The sequence below is a fragment of the Coenobita brevimanus genome, chromosome 109 (genome assembly GCF_032717465.1).
Source record: "Coenobita brevimanus isolate Jiangsu-jjx chromosome 109, ASM3271746v2, whole genome shotgun sequence".
NCBI lineage: Eukaryota > Metazoa > Arthropoda > Malacostraca > Decapoda > Coenobitidae > Coenobita > Coenobita brevimanus.
Genome location: NC_137062.1, coordinates 30,309,755 through 30,331,085, shown reverse-complemented (window position 1 = coordinate 30,331,085; position 21,331 = coordinate 30,309,755). Strand labels below are relative to the sequence as shown.

Genomic DNA, 21,331 nt, shown 5'->3' with positions numbered 1-21,331 from the left:
CTCTCTCAAGAGTTCATGTGCTAATTTCCTGTCTGATGGTTTTGTCAGTCCTCTGGACAGTAATGACAGGAAATCAGTTAAAATATATCGTGATACAGGTGCTTGTCAATCCCTTATGCTGACCAGTGTTCTAGGCTCTAATGTTAATTCCTCTGATGAAACTGTAATCTTACAAGGTGTAGGGAATAATTACTTCTCTGTCCCTCTGTGCAGAGTGAATTTAGAGTCTGGTTTTGTTAATGGTTCCGTTATGGTTCGGTTGGTTGAGACACTCCCAGTGTCAGGTGTAACTTTCTTACTTGGAAATGATATTGGTGGATGTCAAGTGTGTCCAGCTCCTCAGTTGTCTAGTGAACCAGTGACTGCAACCCAGGATTGTGATGTCCCTGAGGTGTTCTCTGCATGTGCTGTCACTAGGGCTAAGTCTAAAGTTACTGGTGACTTAGAGGATAATGATGATGATGATGATGTTATCCTAGCTGACACTTTTCTTGCTAATTTGGACCACTCACCAGATGAGGCAGTGCCCCGTAGTGTTGATAATTTGCCTCGTCAAGAGTTGGTTGAGTTGCAGGTTGCTGACCCTGAGTTGAAAGGTCTAGCTAACTTTGCTTGCAGTGAGGAAGAGTCAGCTAGTACTTCTACTTGTTATTATATAAAGTCAGGAGTACTTATGAGAAAGTGGAGACCCCCAACAGCATCAGCCGACTGTTAATGGGAGGTTGTACATCAAGTCGTCATCCCTCGTGTTTGTAGGCAGGATATCATTAGAGTGGCTCATGATTCCAGTTTGGCAGGACACCTTGGAGTGAGGAAGACTGTTCCACGCATTTTGAAACACTCCTACTGGCCAGGTATCTTCAGAGATGTTTCCTGGTATTGTAAGTCTTGTCACACCTGTCAAGTTGTGGGGAAGTGTAATCAGACTGAAAAGGTTGCACCTCTAGTTCCCATTCCTCCTTTTGAGGCGTCATTCACCCGTGTGTTGGTGGATATTGTGGGCCCAATTCCTAAGACTTCTTCAGGATTTTCTTATGTGTTGACCCTGATTGATACGGCTACTCGTTATCCTGAAGCCATTCCACTTAGAAATATCTCAGCAAAGAACGTGGTTAAGGAAATGCTAGGGTTCTTCACCAAGTTTGGTCTGCCCAAGGAGGTACAGTCAGACCGGGGAAGTAATTTCATGTCAAATGTTTTCAAGCAGTCTCTGAAAGAGTTGGGCATCACCCAGATCACGTCTTCAGCTTACCATCCCCAGACCCAAGGAGCGTTGGAGAGATATCATCAAACACTCAAATCAATGCTGAGGAAATACGGTTTGGAACATCAGAAAAACTGGGATAAAGGTCTTCCTTTCTTTGTATTTGCCGCAAGAGAATCTCCAAATGAATCATTAGGCTTCTCACCCTTTGAACTACTGTTTGGCCATGAAGTAAGAGTACCCCTTAAGCTCCTCAAGGAATGCTGGCTGTCGGAGGAAGATGGCGTCAACCTGCTGGAGTATGTGATGAAGTTCAAAGAACGGCTGTCCACTGCTTTACAGCTGGCAAAAGAGAATTTAGGAGCTGCTCAGGAGAAGATGAAGACTTGGTGTGATAAAAAGTCCAGGTTACGCCACTTTCAGCCAGGAGATCAGGTTTTGATTTTGCTACCGGTGCATGGGCAACCTCTTCAAGCCAAATTTAGTGGTCCTTATTTCGTGAAGAAGAAACTCAGTGATGTCAACTATATCATCGCCACACCAGATCGTAGAAAGAACAAGCAACTTTGTCACATCAACATGCTAAAGTTATATCACAGGTGGGATGAAAAAAAACCCAGTCTGCACTGTAGCTGTTCCACCCGAGTCTGCAAGTGAAGTTCTTCCATGCAGTATGAGCCTGAGTGATAGTTTGGGGAAGAATCCTGATATCATGAATGATCTCCAGACTAAGCTTTCTCATCTAGCTCCCGAGGAAAGGCGGGAGTTTTCGGCATTACTGCAGGAGTACCTGCAAGTGTTCCGTGCCACTCCAGGAAGAACCACTGTGTTGATGCATGATGTTGATGTTGGAGACGCAAAGCCAATTAAACTGCCTCCTTACCGTGTGAACCCAGTGAAAGTTCCTCTCATCCAGAAGAAGCTTGGCTACCTCTTGGACCACAAGATGATTGAGCCCTGTCAGAGCGAGTGGAGTTCTCCTGTCACTCTAGTCCCTAAGCCAGGTGGGTGACAGCGGCTTTGCATCGACTACAGACGTGTTAATCAGATAACCATAACAGACACTTACCCTCTCCATCGCGTAGAAGATTACATAGACAAGATCGGAAAGGCTAGGTACATTAGTAAGTTTTTAAAGGGATACTGGCAAGTACCTATGACTGAACGTGCTAGGGAGATCTCATGTTTTGTAACACTAGGAAAGACTTTTGCATGTTCTGTAATGCCATATGGTATGAAGAATGCACCAGCCACTTTTCAGAAGCTCATGAATGTTGTAACACAGGGTTTGGCAGGGTGTGTTGTTTATATTGATGATGTATTAATCTTCAGTGACAACTGAAAAGATCACCTATGCCATGACAGTAAATTTCTTGAGCGTTTGGTTCAGGCTAATCTTGTAGCTAATTTATCAAAGTGTGAGTTTAGTCAAGCTAAAGTTCAGTACCTTGGGTACGTGATTGGTGAACGACACGTTGCACCACCAGGAGCTAAGGTTCAGGTTATAAGTGATCTTCACAGACCTAAAGGTAGGAAAGAGCTACAAAGATTTTTGGGAATGGTAGGTTATTACAGGAGATTTGTTCTTAACTTTTCAATTCTTGTATCACCACTTACAGACCTACTGAAAAAGGGAGTTAAATTTGTCTGGACCGATAACTGTGAATCCTCTTTCAGTAAACTTAAATCTATCCTATTAAGTCAGCCAGTGCTCGCTACTCCAAATTTTGCTAAGCCTTTTAAGATGGCTGTTGACGCAAGTGATACAGGAGCTGGGGATGTTTTGCTGCAAGAGGATGATCAGGGTATTGAACACCTTGTATCTTGTTACAGTAAGAAGTTCACTCCACCTCAAAAGAACTACTCAACTATTGAGAAAGAGCTATTGGCCTTGATTTTGGGTTTACAGCATTTTTCATTTTATTTGTGTTCTGGTTTTGACTCCATAGTCATTTATACCGATCATAACCCACTGAAATTCCTTAGTAAGTGTAAAGATAAAAATCAGAGATTGACAAGATGGAGTCTACTTCTTCAGGAGTATTCATTAGACATACAATATGTCAAGGGGAAAGAAAATGTTATTGCAGATTGCTTATCTAGACTTTAGACAGATTGTTTTAGAGTAATAAGAAAATTCCTTTGTAAATTTCTTTTTCTTTGTGGGGAGGTGTTACATAGCCTATGATTTCATTATCCTTTGTATAATTCTAAGGTACAGTATGCTGCATGTTTGATCACGATTCGCCTCGTGGCTTCCATAGCGACCAGGCTTGCGTGTTCTACCTCACTCCCCCCTTCTCCCCCTTATAGTAGAGTAAGTCGTTCTTTCTGTTGTTCAGAGCAGGATTGTCAACTCTTTGTCCCCTATGGCTTCATTTGCGTGTCCTTCTTACAAGTTGTATCAAGCTCTGCCGGCCCCTATATAATGAGCTCAGTCTCTGCATTAATTGCCACTTAGATCTACTCCTCATTTTAGTTACATCTCTGTCCTCCCTGTATAGTGTATTATTATTTTTGTCAGTGTTCAGGAAGTCTCCAGCCATCTAGCTGCTGTATAATTTGAGTATAAGTGTTGTTACCATTTTTCTTGTACTGTATGGCCTAGGTCGTTAATTCGTAGGCCTTGTAAGGTTTTTGTGATTCATGTGAAGTTTTTGATGTCAGCCAATATTAATATTATTTTGTATCTGTAATAATATATCTTGCTTTACCTGAGCATTATCCGGCTTTCTCATTTATCAGGGCTTACTTAGATAAATTTGCTCTTGCTAAATTCATGTTAATAGAGGCTATTGCAGTTAACCATATATGTAACCTGTTTTGCCATTACATTATCCTTATGAGTCCTGAATGTTTAGTTGTTCGTTTGAGCATTAAACTTTAACTTGTAATTTTACCTAACTCTTTTGTTTTGAACCTGGAACTTTGCGGGACAGTAGTGATTTTAGTATTCTCACTTGAAGTGTTCATTATCTTTCTCTGTTCCGTGTCACACTAAACACAACATCCATTCGTTACCAACGTCTATCCTGCTCCGATTGCCTTATCTGCTACCGTGTTACTGTTTACTCTTCGAACGGTTTCCGTTCGTTTTTGTGCACGGTTCAAGGTAAACCGGAAAATCATCAATGATTCTAAGCGGTATTGTCAATGCTTTTAAGACAATGATCTGTTTTCTAATGATTTTTATTGTAAACCTTGAATGTCTATATACAATTGTGAACAAATATGGATTAAGGTCAATATCACTGTGTTTGTGTCAAAAACGACGAAAAGAAATCGAACACAACCCGCTGAACGGAGGGGTGGAGCTGAAACAAGTACCAGTGAACCATAATTATATATATATATATATATATATATATATATATATATATATATATATATATATATATATATATAGAGAGAGAGAGAGAGAGAGAGAGAGAGAGAGAGAGAGAGAGATAGATAGATATAGATTTATATATTTTATGCTGTAGCTTCTTTACCCTCTTCTTAGCAGCTGCTCCTGTAGGCAAAAATATAAATACTCTTCATATATTTTTCTTTTATAGTCGATAATTCGTTCATACTTTCATATTTATTTGACGTATACTCCAAACTCGATCTTTTTCTGATACAATATACCCACTACTCTCAGTCGGGAACATTCTGATTGGTTGTTAACCTTTCCATAGAGTGCAGATATAACGCATGGATGAGCTGATACCACAACTCTAATGAAGTTCCCTGCGCAGAAGGGGTATGCACGGGACAATGCTAATGTATTAGAGGTTCCAGGACGACACAATAAACCCCTACAATCTCTACTTACTCGTACAAGTAGCTGCATCACTGCGCTCGCCTTGGTGTTGTCTAGCTGACGTAAGGAAGCTCAGCACATTCCATGACACTGATTTATAGATGTTTACTTACTTTAGGCTACACTTTCTTTGCTGCTGCTGGTTTAACTATGTTGGATCATCACTTAAATTAGCCTAAACGAGCTAGACCCATAAATAGATACAGTACAACTAAGGTACCGGTATCCCCAGAGCGGAGCTCAGTGATACGTCTGACTCGTGTGTGTGTGTGTGTGATGCCAAAATATTTCAAAAAGCGTTTGACGAATTTTCACCAAACTTTCAGAAAATAGTAATATGTGAATGAGCAGAAGCCTATTACTTCTAGTGAGGATTTGATATAAAATGACCGAATGCCAGCCGCCACACGCATTTTTAATTATGGATTGGTTTTGCGAAACGTGGTGACTGAATTCCGTTGTTTTGCGAATTTTCTTCAAAATGGGTTTGTAGGTAATTTATACCTTATCCGACAACATATTTTGGCGTTTTATTAGCATTCGGCCCCATGATGTTTTTGTTTCATTAAGCTGAGAAAATTAATGGAACAATAAAAAACTGTAATAACGAGAAAAAAAAAAAAAAAATAAGTGTCCTTAGCAAGAAGCTCAAAGTTATGGTAATTTCATCTGTAAGGTGAAGTGAAGAGTAGGAACATATTTAACTGGTAAGCTGTAGTGCATAGTTGACACACACACACACACACACACACACACACACACACACGTTCATATGAGCATACTGTAAATAACATTAGGCTACTTGTTGAGGTTCGCAACTTTTGAGGTTGTTTTTGCTACTTTTGATTACAAGAATCTGGCAACCGTACATAACGTCCCGCTTTAGTGTTGGGATAACTCGGGACGACGTCACGCCAGCCTCAGCCAAGTCCAGACACTCAGAGGGGTTTGCTATGCTACATCTCAACATCTCCAAATGATCAGAGATGTTAAGGATCTATAAGATTTTGGTGCTTCGCATACGTACCATAACATCTCCTTTACTTAATGGTGTTATTGTTTTGCTGTAAAATACATTATCCTTTTCAGGGGAAAAGAAGAAAGTGACATCACTTAAAGCCCACTCACATTATAGGGAATTACAGCACGAAGCGTCGGCGAATTGGCAAAATTAACAAAATCGGGCAATGTTCGGTAACATTCGGGACCTTATTCGGCCACATTTGGGTCGTTTCAATTGGTTCTGGGACAAGTCGGGTTCGGTCCCGAAAGATGTGAACTTGTGCTGATCCGTCGGGATACTAGCCGATTAATTTTTTTTCGCCGTTCTAACCCCGAATAAACTACGGTCCCTCGCCAAACCCACGCTGATTCACCGGCGAAAGAAAGAGACGAAATTCGGCCCGAAATTCGGGAACGAGTAGTCGGCGAATACTAGATGAACACTCGGCGGCAACCCCAAAGAGTCTGGGAATAGTTGGCGTGTAATTCGGAGTCATGACGGCGTCCAACCAGACTTTAGGTAACTTTGTTATTTTACATGCCGAAGTTCGTAAGACATTCACAAGACATTCACAAGAATAGTCCAAGATGTATTTGCCAACTATCGGCGAGTACTCGGGGAATAACATTGGAGTCAAGTGTCAAAAAGGCATGTTTGACGAATTCTTGCCGAATAAATGCAGAATGATCGCAGTGTAAGAGCCGGTTCGTCCCAGACCACTCCCAGAATGTTCTGGAAGAAACCGGCGATTAGGCGCCGCCCCTTCTGAAGGGGTTCCTGTGACGTATGAGCGTAGGGGCGGGGCTATTTCGGAGGTGGTGGCAATCCTACTTGGTCGTTGTCAAGGGCTCTTCTCAGCGGTGTGTTGAAAAATACACCTGTATCGCTGTTTGCACCCTTGGCCACCACATCAACGTAGATGAACTTGTAATTGTAACTGCTGTCCACCAGAGCCAAGAGGATGAGTGAATGGAAAACTTTATAGTTGTAATAATAGGAACCACCCTTCCGTGGGGCGCGCAAGGCCATGTGTTCACCATCAAGTGCTCCTACACAGTGATGGAAGTTCCAGCGATAGGAGAATCCCTGGGCCACTGCCTTCCATCCCTCTGGGGTCATTGGGCACAGGATAACCTGCTCCATGTACTCTTTGATGACTGCTTCACAGGTCTCCCTCACAATCCTGCAGATGGTGTTGGTTGCAACCCTGAATCCGTACTGGAGACTTTGATACGAGTCTACCGTGGCTAGATACCGGAGAGTCAGTGCTAGCCAAAGGCCAGGCTCCAAGGGCTTCCTCCAGAAGGTGCTTCGTTTCTCAATACGAGGGCCAACTCTGCTAAGTATCTCCATGAAGAGCTCCTTATCCATTCACAGGAAGTTCCTGAACGATGACTTATCTTCTCTGATGAGTTCCTGGATGAGATGCTCCCAGTGGCCAAACAACTTCCTCCTTGCTAGCCATGGCCGAACCCAAAAATCCCTCCTTTTCCTCTCCTTCTTCTTCTCCCGGTCCTTCTGTTGCAGTTCTGCCAATGGTATGGCACGGCCTTGGGTGCAGATGATGTCCAACTCCATCTGACACCACAACTTTTGCTGCTGTTTGAGTCCCTAAGCCAGGTGGGTGACAGCGGCTTTGCATCGACTACAGACGTGTTAATCAGATAACCATAACAGACACTTACCCTCTCCATCGCGTAGAAGATTACATAGACAAGATCGGAAAGGCTAGGTACATAAGTAAGTTTTTAAAGGGATACTGGCAAGTACCTATGACTGAACGTGCTAGGGAGATCTCATGTTTTGTAACACTAGGAAAGACTTTTGCATGTTCTGTAATGCCATATGGTATGAAGAATGCACCAGCCACTTTTCAGAAGCTCATGAATGTTGTAACAAAGGGTTTGGCAGGGTGTGTTGTTTATATTGATGATGTATTAATCTTCAGTGACAACTGAAAAGATCACCTATGCCATGACAGTAAATTTCTTGAGCGTTTGGTTCAGGCTAATCTTGTAGCTAATTTATCAAAGTGTGAGTTTAGTCAAGCTAAAGTTCAGTACCTTGGGTACGTGATTGGTGAACGACACGTTGCACCACCAGGAGCTGAGGTTCAGGTTATAAGTGATCTTCACAGACCTAAAGGTAGGAAAGAGCTACAAAGATTTTTGGGAATGGTAGGTTATTACAGGAGATTTGTTCTTAACTTTTCAATTCTTGTATCACCACTTACAGACCTACTGAAAAAGGGAGTTAAATTTGTCTGGACCGATAACTGTGAATCCTCTTTCAGTAAACTTAAATCTATCCTATTAAGTCAGCCAGTGCTCGCTACTCCAAATTTTGCTAAGCCTTTTTAGATGGCTGTTGACGCAAGTGATACAGGAGCTGGGGATGTTTTGCTGCAATAGGATTATCAGGGTATTGAACACCTTGTATCTTGTTACAGTAAGAAGTTCACTCCACCTCAAAAGAACTACTCAACTATTGAGAAAGAGCTTTTGGCCTTGATTTTGGGTTTACAGCATTTTTCATTTTATTTGTGTTCTGGTTTTGACTCCATAGTCATTTATACCGATGATAACCCACTGAAATTCCTTAGTAAGTGTAAAGATAAAAATCAGAGATTGACAAGATGGAGTCTACTTCTTCAGGAGTATTCATTAGACATACAACATGTCAAGGGGAAAGAAAATGTTATTGCAGATTGCTTATCTAGACTTTAGACAGATTGTTTTAGAGTAATAAGAAAATTCCTTTGTAAATTTCTTTTTCTTTGTGGGGAGGTGTTACATAGCCTACGATTTCATCATCCTTTGTATAATTTTAACGTACACTATGCTGCATGTTTGATCACGATTCGCCTCGTGGCTTCCATAGCGACCAGGCTTGCGTGTTTTACCTCACTCCCCTTTCTCCCCGTTATAGTAGAGTAAGTCGTTCTTTCTGTTGTTCAGAGCAGGATTGTCAACTCTTTGTCCCCTATGGCTTCATTTGCGTGTCCTTCTTACAAGTTGTATCAAGCTCTGCCGGCCCCTATATAATGAGCTCAGTCTCTGCATTAATTGCCACTTAGATCTACTCCTCATTTTAGTTACATCTCTGTCCTCCCCTGTATAGTGTATTATTATTTTTGTCAGTGTTCAGGAAGTCTCCAGCCATCTAGCTGCTGTATAATTTGAGTATAAGTGTTGTTACCATTTTTCTTGTACTGTATGGCCTAGGTCGTTAATTCGTAGGCCTTGTAAGGTTTTTGTGATTCATGTGAAGTTTTTGATGTCAGCCAATATTAATATTATTTTGTATCTGTAATAATATATCTTGCTTTACCTGAGCATTATCCGGCTTTCTCATTTATCAGGGCTTACTTAGATAAATTTGCTCTTGCTAAATTCATGTTAATAGAGGCTATTGCAGTTAACCATATATGTAACCTGTTTTGCCATTACATTATCCTTATGAGTCCTGAATGTTTAGTTGTTCGTTTGAGCATTAAACTTTAACTTGTAATTTTACCTAACTCTTTTGTTTTGAACCTGGAACTTTGCGGGACAGTAGTGATTTTAGTATTCTCACTTGAAGTGTTCATTATCTTTCTCTGTTCCGTGTCACACTAAACACAACATCCATTCGTTACCAACGTCTATCCTGCTCCGATTGCCTTATCTGCTACCGTGTTACTGTTTACTCTTCGAACGGTTTCCGTTCGTTTTTGTGCACGGTTCAAGGTAAACCGGAAAATCATCAATGATTCTAAGCGGTATTGTCAATGCTTTTAAGACAATGATCTGTTTTCTAATGATTTTTATTGTAAACCTTGAATGTCTATATACAATTGTGAACAAATATGGATTAAGGTCAATATCACTGTGTTTGTGTCAAAAACAACGAAAAGAAATCGAACACAACCCGCTGAACGGAGGGGTGGAGCTGAAACAAGTACCAGTGAACCATAATTATATATATATATATATATATATATATATATGTATATATATATATATATATATATATATATATATATATATATATATATATATATATATATATATATATATATATACAGTATATATAGATATAGATAGATAGATATAGATATAGATATAGATATAGATATATATATATATATATATATATATATATATATATATATATATATATGCATAAATATATATATATATATATATATATATATATATATATATATATAGAGAGAGAGAGAGAGAGAGAGAGAGAGAGAGAGAGAGAGAGAGAGAGAGAGAGAGATAGATTTATATATTTTATGCTGTAGCTTCTTTACCCTCTTCTTAGCTGCTCCTGTAGGCAAAAATATAAATACTCTTCATATATTTTTCTTTTATAGTCGATAATTCGTTCATACTTTCATATTTATTTGACGTATACTCCAAACTCGATCTTTTTCTGATACAATATACCCACTACTCTCAGTCGGGAACATTCTGATTGGTTGTTAACCTTTCCATAGAGTGCAGATATAACGCATGGATGAGCTGATACCACAACTCTAATGAAGTTCCCTGCGCAGAAGGTATGCACGGGACAATGCTAATGTATTAGAGGTTCCAGGACGACACAATAAACCCCTACAATCTCTACTTACTCGTACAAGTAGCTGCATCACTGCGCTCGCCTTGGTGTTGTCTAGCTGACGTAAGGAAGCTCAGCACATTCCATGACACTGATTTATAGATGTTTACTTACTTTAGGCTACACTTTCTTTGCTGCTGCTGGTTTAACTATGTTGGATCATCACTTAAATTAGCCTAAACGAGCTAGACCCATAAATAGATACAGTACAACTAAGGTACCGGTATCCCCAGAGCGGAGCTCAGTGATACGTCTGACTCGTGTGTGTGTGTGTGTGTGATGCCAAAATATTTCAAAAAGCTTTTGACGAATTTTCACCAAACTTTCAGAAAATAGTAATATGTGAATGAGCAGACGCCTATTACTTCTAGTGAGGATTTGATATAAAATGACCGAATGCCAGCCGCCACACGCATTTTTAATTATGGATTGGTTTTGCGAAACGTGGTGACTGAATTCCGTTGTTTTGCGAATTTTCTTCAAAATGGGTTTGTAGGTAATTTACACCTTATCCAACAACATATTTTGGCGTTTTATTAGCATTCGGCCCCATGATGTTTTTGTTTCATTAAGCTGAGAAAATTAAGGGAACAATAAAAAACTGTAATAACGAGAAAAAAAAAAAATAAGTGTCCGTAGCAAGAAGCTCAAAGTTATGGTAATTTCATCTGTAAGGTGAAGTGAAGAGTAGGAACATATTTAACTGGTAAGCTGTAGTGCATAGTTGACACACACACACACACACACACACACGTTCATATGAGCATACTGTAAATAACATTAGGCTCCTTGTTGAGGTTCGCAACTTTTGAGGTTGTTTTTGCTACTTTTGATTACAAGAATCTGGCAACCCTACATAACGTCCCGCTTTAGTGTTGGGATAACTCGGGACGACGTCACGCCAGCCTCAGCCAAGTCCAGACACTCAGAGGGGTTTGCTATGCTACATCTCAACATCTCCAAATGATCAGAGATGTTAAGGATCTATAAGATTTTGGTGCTTCGCATACGTACCATAACATCTCCTTTACTTAATGGTGTTATTGTTTTGCTGTAAAATACATTATCCTTTTCAGGGGAAAAGAAGAAAGTGACATCACTTAAAGCCCACTCACATTATAGGGAATTACAGCACGAAGCGTCGGCGAATTGGCAAAATTAACAAAATCGGGCAATGTTCGGTAACATTCGGGACCTTATTCGGCCACATTTGGGTCGTTTCAATTGGTTCTGGGACAAGTCGGGTTCGGTCCCGAAAGATGTGAACTTGTGCTGATCCGTCGGGATACTAGCCGATTAATTTTTTCGCCGTTCTAACCCCGAATAAACTACGGTCCCTCGCCAAACCCACGCTGATTCACCGGCGAAAGAAAGAGACGAAATTCGGCCCGAAATTCGGGAACGAGTAGTCGGCGAATACTAGATGAACACTCGGCGGCAACCCCAAAGAGTCTGGGAATAGTTGGCGTGTAATTCGGAGTCATGACGGCGTCCAACCAGACTTTAGGTAACTTTGTTATTTTACATGCCGAAGTTCGTAAGACATTCACAAGACATTCACAAGAATAGTCCAAGATGTATTTGCCAACTATCGGCGAGTACTCGGGGAATAACATTGGAGTCAAGTGTCAAAAAGGCATGTTTGACGAATTCTTGCCGAATAAATGCAGAATCATCGCAGTGTAAGAGCCGGTTCGTCCCAGACCACTCCCAGAATGTTCTGGAAGAAACCGGCGATTAGGCGCCGCCCCTTCTGAAGGGGTTCCTGTGACGTATGAGCGTAGGGGCGGGGCTATTTCGGAGGTGGTGGCAATCCTACTTGGTCGTTGTCAAGGGCTCTTCTCAGCGGTGTGTTGAAAAATACACCTGTATCGCTGTTTGCACCCTTGGCCACCACATCAACGTAGATGAACTTGTAATTGTAACTGCTGTCCACCAGAGCCAAGAGGATGAGTGAATGGAAAACTTTATAGTTGTAATAATAGGAACCACCCTTCCGTGGGGCGCGCAAGGCCATGTGTTCACCATCAAGTGCTCCTACACAGTGATGGAAGTTCCAGCGATAGGAGAATCCCTGGGCCACTGCCTTCCATCCCTCTGGGGTCATTGGGCACAGGATAACCTGCTCCATGTACTCTTTGATGACTGCTTCACAGGTCTCCCTCACAATCCTGCAGATGGTGTTGGTTGCAACCCTGAATCCGTACTGGAGACTTTGATACGAGTCTACCGTGGCTAGATACCGGAGAGTCAGTGCTAGCCAAAGGCCAGGCTCCAAGGGCTTCCTCCAGAAGGTGCTTCGTTTCTCAATACGAGGGCCAACTCTGCTAAGTATCTCCATGAAGAGCTCCTTATCCATTCACAGGAAGTTCCTGAACGATGACTTATCTTCTCTGATGAGTTCCTGGATGAGATGCTCCCAGTGGCCAAACAACTTCCTCCTTGCTAGCCATGGCCGAACCCAAAAATCCCTCCTTTTCCTCTCCTTCTTCTTCTCCCGGTCCTTCTGTTGCAGTTCTGCCAATGGTATGGCACGGCCTTGGGTGCAGATGATGTCCAACTCCATCTGACACCACAACTTTTGCTGCTGTTTGAGTCCCTAAGCCAGGTGGGTGACAGCGGCTTTGCATCGACTACAGACGTGTTAATCAGATAACCATAACAGACACTTACCCTCTCCATCGCGTAGAAGATTACATAGACAAGATCGGAAAGGCTAGGTACATAAGTAAGTTTTTAAAGGGATACTGGCAAGTACCTATGACTGAACGTGCTAGGGAGATCTCATGTTTTGTAACACTAGGAAAGACTTTTGCATGTTCTGTAATGCCATATGGTATGAAGAATGCACCAGCCACTTTTCAGAAGCTCATGAATGTTGTAACAAAGGGTTTGGCAGGGTGTGTTGTTTATATTGATGATGTATTAATCTTCAGTGACAACTGAAAAGATCACCTATGCCATGACAGTAAATTTCTTGAGCGTTTGGTTCAGGCTAATCTTGTAGCTAATTTATCAAAGTGTGAGTTTAGTCAAGCTAAAGTTCAGTACCTTGGGTACGTGATTGGTGAACGACACGTTGCACCACCAGGAGCTGAGGTTCAGGTTATAAGTGATCTTCACAGACCTAAAGGTAGGAAAGAGCTACAAAGATTTTTGGGAATGGTAGGTTATTACAGGAGATTTGTTCTTAACTTTTCAATTCTTGTATCACCACTTACAGACCTACTGAAAAAGGGAGTTAAATTTGTCTGGACCGATAACTGTGAATCCTCTTTCAGTAAACTTAAATCTATCCTATTAAGTCAGCCAGTGCTCGCTACTCCAAATTTTGCTAAGCCTTTTTAGATGGCTGTTGACGCAAGTGATACAGGAGCTGGGGATGTTTTGCTGCAATAGGATTATCAGGGTATTGAACACCTTGTATCTTGTTACAGTAAGAAGTTCACTCCACCTCAAAAGAACTACTCAACTATTGAGAAAGAGCTTTTGGCCTTGATTTTGGGTTTACAGCATTTTTCATTTTATTTGTGTTCTGGTTTTGACTCCATAGTCATTTATACCGATGATAACCCACTGAAATTCCTTAGTAAGTGTAAAGATAAAAATCAGAGATTGACAAGATGGAGTCTACTTCTTCAGGAGTATTCATTAGACATACAACATGTCAAGGGGAAAGAAAATGTTATTGCAGATTGCTTATCTAGACTTTAGACAGATTGTTTTAGAGTAATAAGAAAATTCCTTTGTAAATTTCTTTTTCTTTGTGGGGAGGTGTTACATAGCCTATGATTTCATTATCCTTTGTATAATTCTAACGTACAGTATGCTGCATGTTTGATCACGATTCGCCTCGTGGCTTCCATAGCGACCAGGCTTGCGTGTTCTACCTCACTCCCCCCTTCTCCCCCTTATAGTAGAGTAAGTCGTTCTTTCTGTTGTTCAGAGCAGGATTGTCAACTCTTTGTCCCCTATGGCTTCATTTGCGTGTCCTTCTTACAAGTTGTATCAAGCTCTGCCGGCCCCTATATAATGAGCTCAGTCTCTGCATTAATTGCCACTTAGATCTACTCCTCATTTTAGTTACATCTCTGTCCTCCCCTGTATAGTGTATTATTATTTTTGTCAGTGTTCAGGAAGTCTCCAGCCATCTAGCTGCTGTATAATTTGAGTATAAGTGTTGTTACCATTTTTCTTGTACTGTATGGCCTAGGTCGTTAATTCGTAGGCCTTGTAAGGTTTGTGATTCATGTGAAGTTTTTGATGTCAGCCAATATTAATATTATTTTGTATCTGTAATAATATATCTTGCTTTACCTGAGCATTATCCGGCTTTCTCATTTATCAGGGCTTACTTAGATAAATTTGCTCTTGCTAAATTCATGTTAATAGAGGCTATTGCAGTTAACCATATATGTAACCTGTTTTGCCATTACATTATCCTTATGAGTCCTGAATGTTTAGTTGTTCGTTTGAGCATTAAACTTTAACTTGTAATTTTACCTAACTCTTTTGTTTTGAACCTGGAACTTTGCGGGACAGTAGTGATTTTAGTATTCTCACTTGAAGTGTTCATTATCTTTCTCTGTTCCGTGTCACACTAAACACAACATCCATTCGTTACCAACGTCTATCCTGCTCCGATTGCCTTATCTGCTACCGTGTTACTGTTTACTCTTCGAACGGTTTCCGTTCGTTTTTGTGCACGGTTCAAGGTAAACCGGAAAATCATCAATGATTCTAAGCGGTATTGTCAATGCTTTTAAGACAATGATCTGTTTTCTAATGATTTTTATTGTAAACCTTGAATGTCTATATACAATTGTGAACAAATATGGATTAAAGGTCAATATCACTGTGTTTGTGTCAAAAACAACGAAAAGAAATCGAACACAACCCGCTGAACGGAGGGGTGGAGCTGAAACAAGTACCAGTGAACCATAATTATATATATATATATATATATATATATATATATATATATATATATATATATATATATATATATATATATATATATATATATACAGTATATATAGATATAGATAGATAGATATAGATATAGATATAGATATAGATATATATATATATATATATATATATATATATATATATATATATATATATATATATATGTATAGATATATATATATATATATATATATATATATATATATATATAGAGAGAGAGAGAGAGAGAGAGAGAGAGAGAGAGAGAGAGAGAGAGAGAGAGATAGATTTATATATTTTATGCTGTAGCTTCTTTACCCTCTTCTTAGCAGCTGCTCCTGTAGGCAAAAATATAAATACTCTTCATATATTTTTCTTTTATAGTCGATAATTCGTTCATACTTTCATATTTATTTGACGTATACTCCAAACTCGATCTTTTTCTGATACAATATACCCACTACTCTCAGTCGGGAACATTCTGATTGGTTGTTAACCTTTCCATAGAGTGCAGATATAACGCATGGATGAGCTGATACCACAACTCTAATGAAGTTCCCTGCGCAGAAGGGGTATGCACGGGACAATGCTAATGTATTAGAGGTTCCAGGACGACACAATAAACCCCTACAATCTCTACTTACTCGTACAAGTAGCTGCATCACTGCGCTCGCCTTGGTGTTGTCTAGCTGACGTAAGGAAGCTCAGCACATTCCATGACACTGATTTATAGATGTTTACTTACTTTAGGCTACACTTTCTTTGCTGCTGCTGGTTTAACTATGTTGGATCATCACTTAAATTAGCCTAAACGAGCTAGACCCATAAATAGATACAGTACAACTAAGGTACCGGTATCCCCAGAGCGGAGCTCAGTGATACGTCTGACTCGTGTGTGTGTGTGTGTGTGATGCCAAAATATTTCAAAAAGCTTTTGACGAATTTTCACCAAACTTTCAGAAAATAGTAATATGTGAATGAGCAGACGCCTATTACTTCTAGTGAGGATTTGATATAAAATGACCGAATGCCAGCCGCCACACGCATTTTTAATTATGGATTGGTTTTGCGAAACGTGGTGACTGAATTCCGTTGTTTTGCGAATTTTCTTCAAAATGGGTTTGTAGGTAATTTATACCTTATCCGACAACATATTTTGGCGTTTTATTAGCATTCGGCCCCATGATGTTTTTGTTTCATTAAGCTGAGAAAATTAATGGAACAATAAAAAACTGTAATAACGAGAAAAAAAAAAAAAAATAAGTGTCCTTAGCAAGAAGCTCAAAGTTATGGTAATTTCATCTGTAAGGTGAAGTGAAGAGTAGGAACATATTTAACTGGTAAGCTGTAGTGCATAGTTGACACACACACACACACACACACACACACACACACACACGTTCATATGAGCATACTGTAAATAACATTAGGCTACTTGTTGAGGTTCGCAACTTTTGAGGTTGTTTTTGCTACTTTTGATTACAAGAATCTGGCAACCGTACATAACGTCCCGCTTTAGTGTTGGGATAACTCGGGACGACGTCACGCCAGCCTCAGCCAAGTCCAGACACTCAGAGGGGTTTGCTATGCTACATCTCAACATCTCCAAATGATCAGAGATGTTAAGGATCTATAAGATTTTGGTGCTTCGCATACGTACCATAACATCTCCTTTACTTAATGGTGTTATTGTTTTGCTGTAAAATACATTATCCTTTTCAGGGGAAAAGAAGAAAGTGACATCACTTAAAGCCCACTCACATTATAGGGAATTACAGCACGAAGCGTCGGCGAATTGGCAAAATTAACAAAATCGGGCAATGTTCGGTAACATTCGGGACCTTATTCGGCCACATTTGGGTCGTTTCAATTGGTTCTGGGACAAGTCGGGTTCGGTCCCGAAAGATGTGAACTTGTGCTGATCCGTCGGGATACTAGCCGATTAATTTTTTTTCGCCGTTCTAACCCCGAATAAACTACGGTCCCTCGCCAAACCCACGCTGATTCACCGGCGAAAGAAAGAGACGAAATTCGGCCCGAAATTCGGGAACGAGTAGTCGGCGAATACTAGATGAACACTCGGCGGCAACCCCAAAGAGTCTGGGAATAGTTGGCGTGTAATTCGGAGTCATGACGGCGTCCAACCAGACTTTAGGTAACTTTGTTATTTTACATGCCGAAGTTCGTAAGACATTCACAAGACATTCACAAGACATTCACAAGAATAGTCCAAGATGTATTTGCCAACTATCGGCGAGTACTCGGGGAATAACATTGGAGTCAAGTGTCAAAAAGGCATGTTTGACGAATTCTTGCCGAATAAATGCAGAATGATCGCAGTGTAAGAGCCGGTTCGTCCCAGACCACTCCCAGAATGTTCTGGAAGAAACCGGCGATTAGGCGCCGCCCCTTCTGAAGGGGTTCCTGTGACGTATGAGCGTAGGGGCGGGGCTATTTCGGAGGTGGTGGCAATCCTACTTGGTCGTTGTCAAGGGCTCTTCTCAGCGGTGTGTTGAAAAATACACCTGTATCGCTGTTTGCACCCTTGGCCACCACATCAACGTAGATGAACTTGTAATTGTAACTGCTGTCCACCAGAGCCAAGAGGATGAGTGAATGGAAAACTTTATAGTTGTAATAATAGGAACCACCCTTCCGTGGGGCGCAAGGCCATGTGTTCACCATCAAGTGCTCCTACACAGTGATGGAAGTTCCAGCGATAGGAGAATCCCTGGGCCACTGCCTTCCATCCCTCTGGGGTCATTGGGCACAGGATAACCTGCTCCATGTACTCTTTGATGACTGCTTCACAGGTCTCCCTCACAATCCTGCAGATGGTGTTGGTTGCAACCCTGAATCCGTACTGGAGACTTTGATACGAGTCTACCGTGGCTAGATACCGGAGAGTCAGTGCTAGCCAAAGGCCAGGCTCCAAGGGCTTCCTCCAGAAGGTGCTTCGTTTCTCAATACGAGGGCCAACTCTGCTAAGTATCTCCATGAAGAGCTCCTTATCCATTCACAGGAAGTTCCTGAACGATGACTTATCTTCTCTGATGAGTTCCTGGATGAGATGCTCCCAGTGGCCAAACAACTTCCTCCTTGCTAGCCATGGCCGAACCCAAAATCCCTCCTTTTCCTCTCCTTCTTCTTCTCCCGGTCCTTCTGTTGCAGTTCTGCCAATGGTATGGCACGGCCTTGGGTGCAGATGATGTCCAACTCCATCTGACACCACAACTTTTGCTGCTGTTTGAGTCCCTAAGCCAGGTGGGTGACAGCGGCTTTGCATCGACTACAGACGTGTTAATCAGATAACCATAACAGACACTTACCCTCTCCATCGCGTAGAAGATTACATAGACAAGATCGGAAAGGCTAGGTACATAAGTAAGTTTTTAAAGGGATACTGGCAAGTACCTATGACTGAACGTGCTAGGGAGATCTTATGTTTTGTAACACTAGGAAAGACTTTTGCATGTTCTGTAATGCCATATGGTATGAAGAATGCACCAGCCACTTTTCAGAAGCTCATGAATGTTGTAACAAAGGGTTTGGCAGGGTGCGTTGTTTATATTGATGATGTATTAATCTTCAGTGACAACTGAAAAGATCACCTTTGCCATGACAGTAAATTTCTTGAGCGTTTGGTTCAGGCTAATCTTGTAGCTAATTTATCAAAGTGTGAGTTTAGTCAAGCTAAAGTTCAGTACCTTGGGTACGTGATTGGTGAACGACACGTTGCACCACCAGGAGCTAAGGTTCAGGTTATAAGTGATCTTCACAGACCTAAAGGTAGGAAAGAGCTACAAAGATTTTTGGGAATGGTAGGTTATTACAGGAGATTTGTTCTTAACTTTTCAATTCTTGTATCACCACTTACAGACCTACTGAAAAAGGGAGTTAAATTTGTCTGGACCGATAACTGTGAATCCTCTTTCAGTAAACTTAAATCTATCCTGTTAAGTCAGCCAGTGCTCGCTACTCCAAATTTTGCTAAGCCTTTTAAGATGGCTGTTGATGCAAGTGATACAGGAGCTGGGGATGTTTTGCTGCAAGAGGATTATCAGGGTATTGAACACCTTGTATCTTGTTACAGTAAGAAGTTCACTCCACCTCAAAAGAACTACTCAACTATTGAGAAAGAGCTTTTGGCCTTGATTTTGGGTTTACAGCATTTTTCATTTTATTTGTGTTCTGGTTTTGACTCCATAGTCATTTATACCGATCATAACCCACTGAAATTCCTTAGTAAGTGTAAAGATAAAAATCAGAGATTGACAAGATGGAGTCTACTTCTTCAGGAGTATTCATTAGACATACAACATGTCAAGGGGAAAGAAAATGTTATTGCAGATTGCTTATCTAGACTTTAGACAGATTGTTTTAGAGTAATAAGAAAATTCCTTTGTAAATTTCTTTTTCTTTGTGGGGAGGTGTTACATAGCCTATGATTTCATTATCCTTTGTATAATTCTAATGTACAGTATGCTGCATGTTTGATCACGATTCGCCTCGTGGCTTCCATAGCGACCAGGCTTGCGTGTTCTACCTCACTCCCCCCTTCTCCCCCTTATAGTAGAGTAAGTCGTTCTTTCTGTTGTTCAGAGCAGGATTGTCAACTCTTTGTCCCCTATGGCTTCATTTGCGTGTCCTTCTTACAAGTTGTATCAAGCTCTGCCGGCCCCTATATAATGAGCTCAGTCTCTGCATTAATTGCCACTTAGATCTACTCCTCATTTTAGTTACATCTCTGTCCTCCCCTGTATAGTGTATTATTATTTTTGTCAGTGTTCAGGAAGTCTCCAGCCATCTAGCTGCTGTATAATTTGAGTATAAGTGTTGTTACCATTTTTCTTGTACTGTATGGCCTAGGTCGTTAATTCGTAGGCCTTGTAAGGTTTTTGTGATTCATGTGAAGTTTTTGATGTCAGCCAATATTAATATTATTTTGTATCTGTAATAATATATCTTGCTTTACCTGAGCATTATCCGGCTTTCTCATTTATCAGGGCTTACTTAGATAAATTTGCTCTTGCTAAATTCATGTTAATAGAGGCTATTGCAGTTAACCATATATGTAACCTGTTTTGCCATTACATTATCCTTATGAGTCCTGAATGTTTAGTTGTTCGTTTGAGCATTAAACTTTAACTTGTAATTTTACCTAACTCTTTTGTTTTGAACCTGGAACTTTGCGGGACAGTAGTGATTTTAGTATTCTCACTTGAAGTGTTCATTATCTTTCTCTGTTCCGTGTCACACTAAACACAACATCCATTCGTTACCAACGTCTATCCTGCTCCGATTGCCTTATCTGCTACCGTGTTACTGTTTACTCTTCGAACGGTTTCCGTTCGTTTTTGTGCACGGTTCAAGGTAAACCGGAAAATCATCAATGATTCTAAGCGGTATTGTCAATGCTTTTAAGACAATGATCTGTTTTCTAATGATTTTTATTGTAAACCTTGAATGTCTATATACAATTGTGAACAAATATGGATTAAGGTCAATATCACTGTGTTTGTGTCAAAAACAACGAAAAGAAATCGAACACAACCCGCTGAACGGAGGGGTGGAGCTGAAACAAGTACCAGTGAACCATAATTATATATATATATATATATATATATATATATATATATATATATATATATATATATATATATATATACAGTATATATAGATATAGATAGATAGATATAGATATATATATATATATATATATATATATATATATATATATATATATATATATATGTATATA

The 21,331-nt window shown here is 40.3% G+C and overlaps 3 protein-coding genes across 3 annotated transcripts; all 3 read right to left on the bottom strand.

Moving 5' to 3' along the window:
• Nucleotides 1-6,816: 6,816 nt before the first annotated feature.
• On the bottom strand, nucleotides 6,817-7,383 carry LOC145417113 (uncharacterized). Its single transcript, XM_080285898.1, has one exon. It carries the CDS (start codon nucleotides 7,381-7,383, stop codon nucleotides 6,817-6,819), a length of 567 nt encoding a protein of 188 aa, XP_080142024.1.
• LOC145417112 (uncharacterized) lies at nucleotides 7,384-12,979 on the bottom strand. Its single transcript, XM_080285897.1, has 2 exons — nucleotides 12,440-12,979; nucleotides 7,384-7,623 (listed from the first exon to the last, which is right to left on the bottom strand). The coding sequence occupies exons 1-2, from the start codon at nucleotides 12,977-12,979 to the stop codon at nucleotides 7,384-7,386; spliced, it is 780 nt and encodes a 259-aa protein (XP_080142023.1).
• LOC145417111 (uncharacterized) lies at nucleotides 12,980-18,586 on the bottom strand. Its single transcript, XM_080285896.1, has 3 exons — nucleotides 18,222-18,586; nucleotides 18,049-18,157; nucleotides 12,980-13,219 (listed from the first exon to the last, which is right to left on the bottom strand). The coding sequence occupies exons 1-3, from the start codon at nucleotides 18,584-18,586 to the stop codon at nucleotides 12,980-12,982; spliced, it is 714 nt and encodes a 237-aa protein (XP_080142022.1).
• Between the last annotated feature and the right edge of the window lie 2,745 nt (nucleotides 18,587-21,331).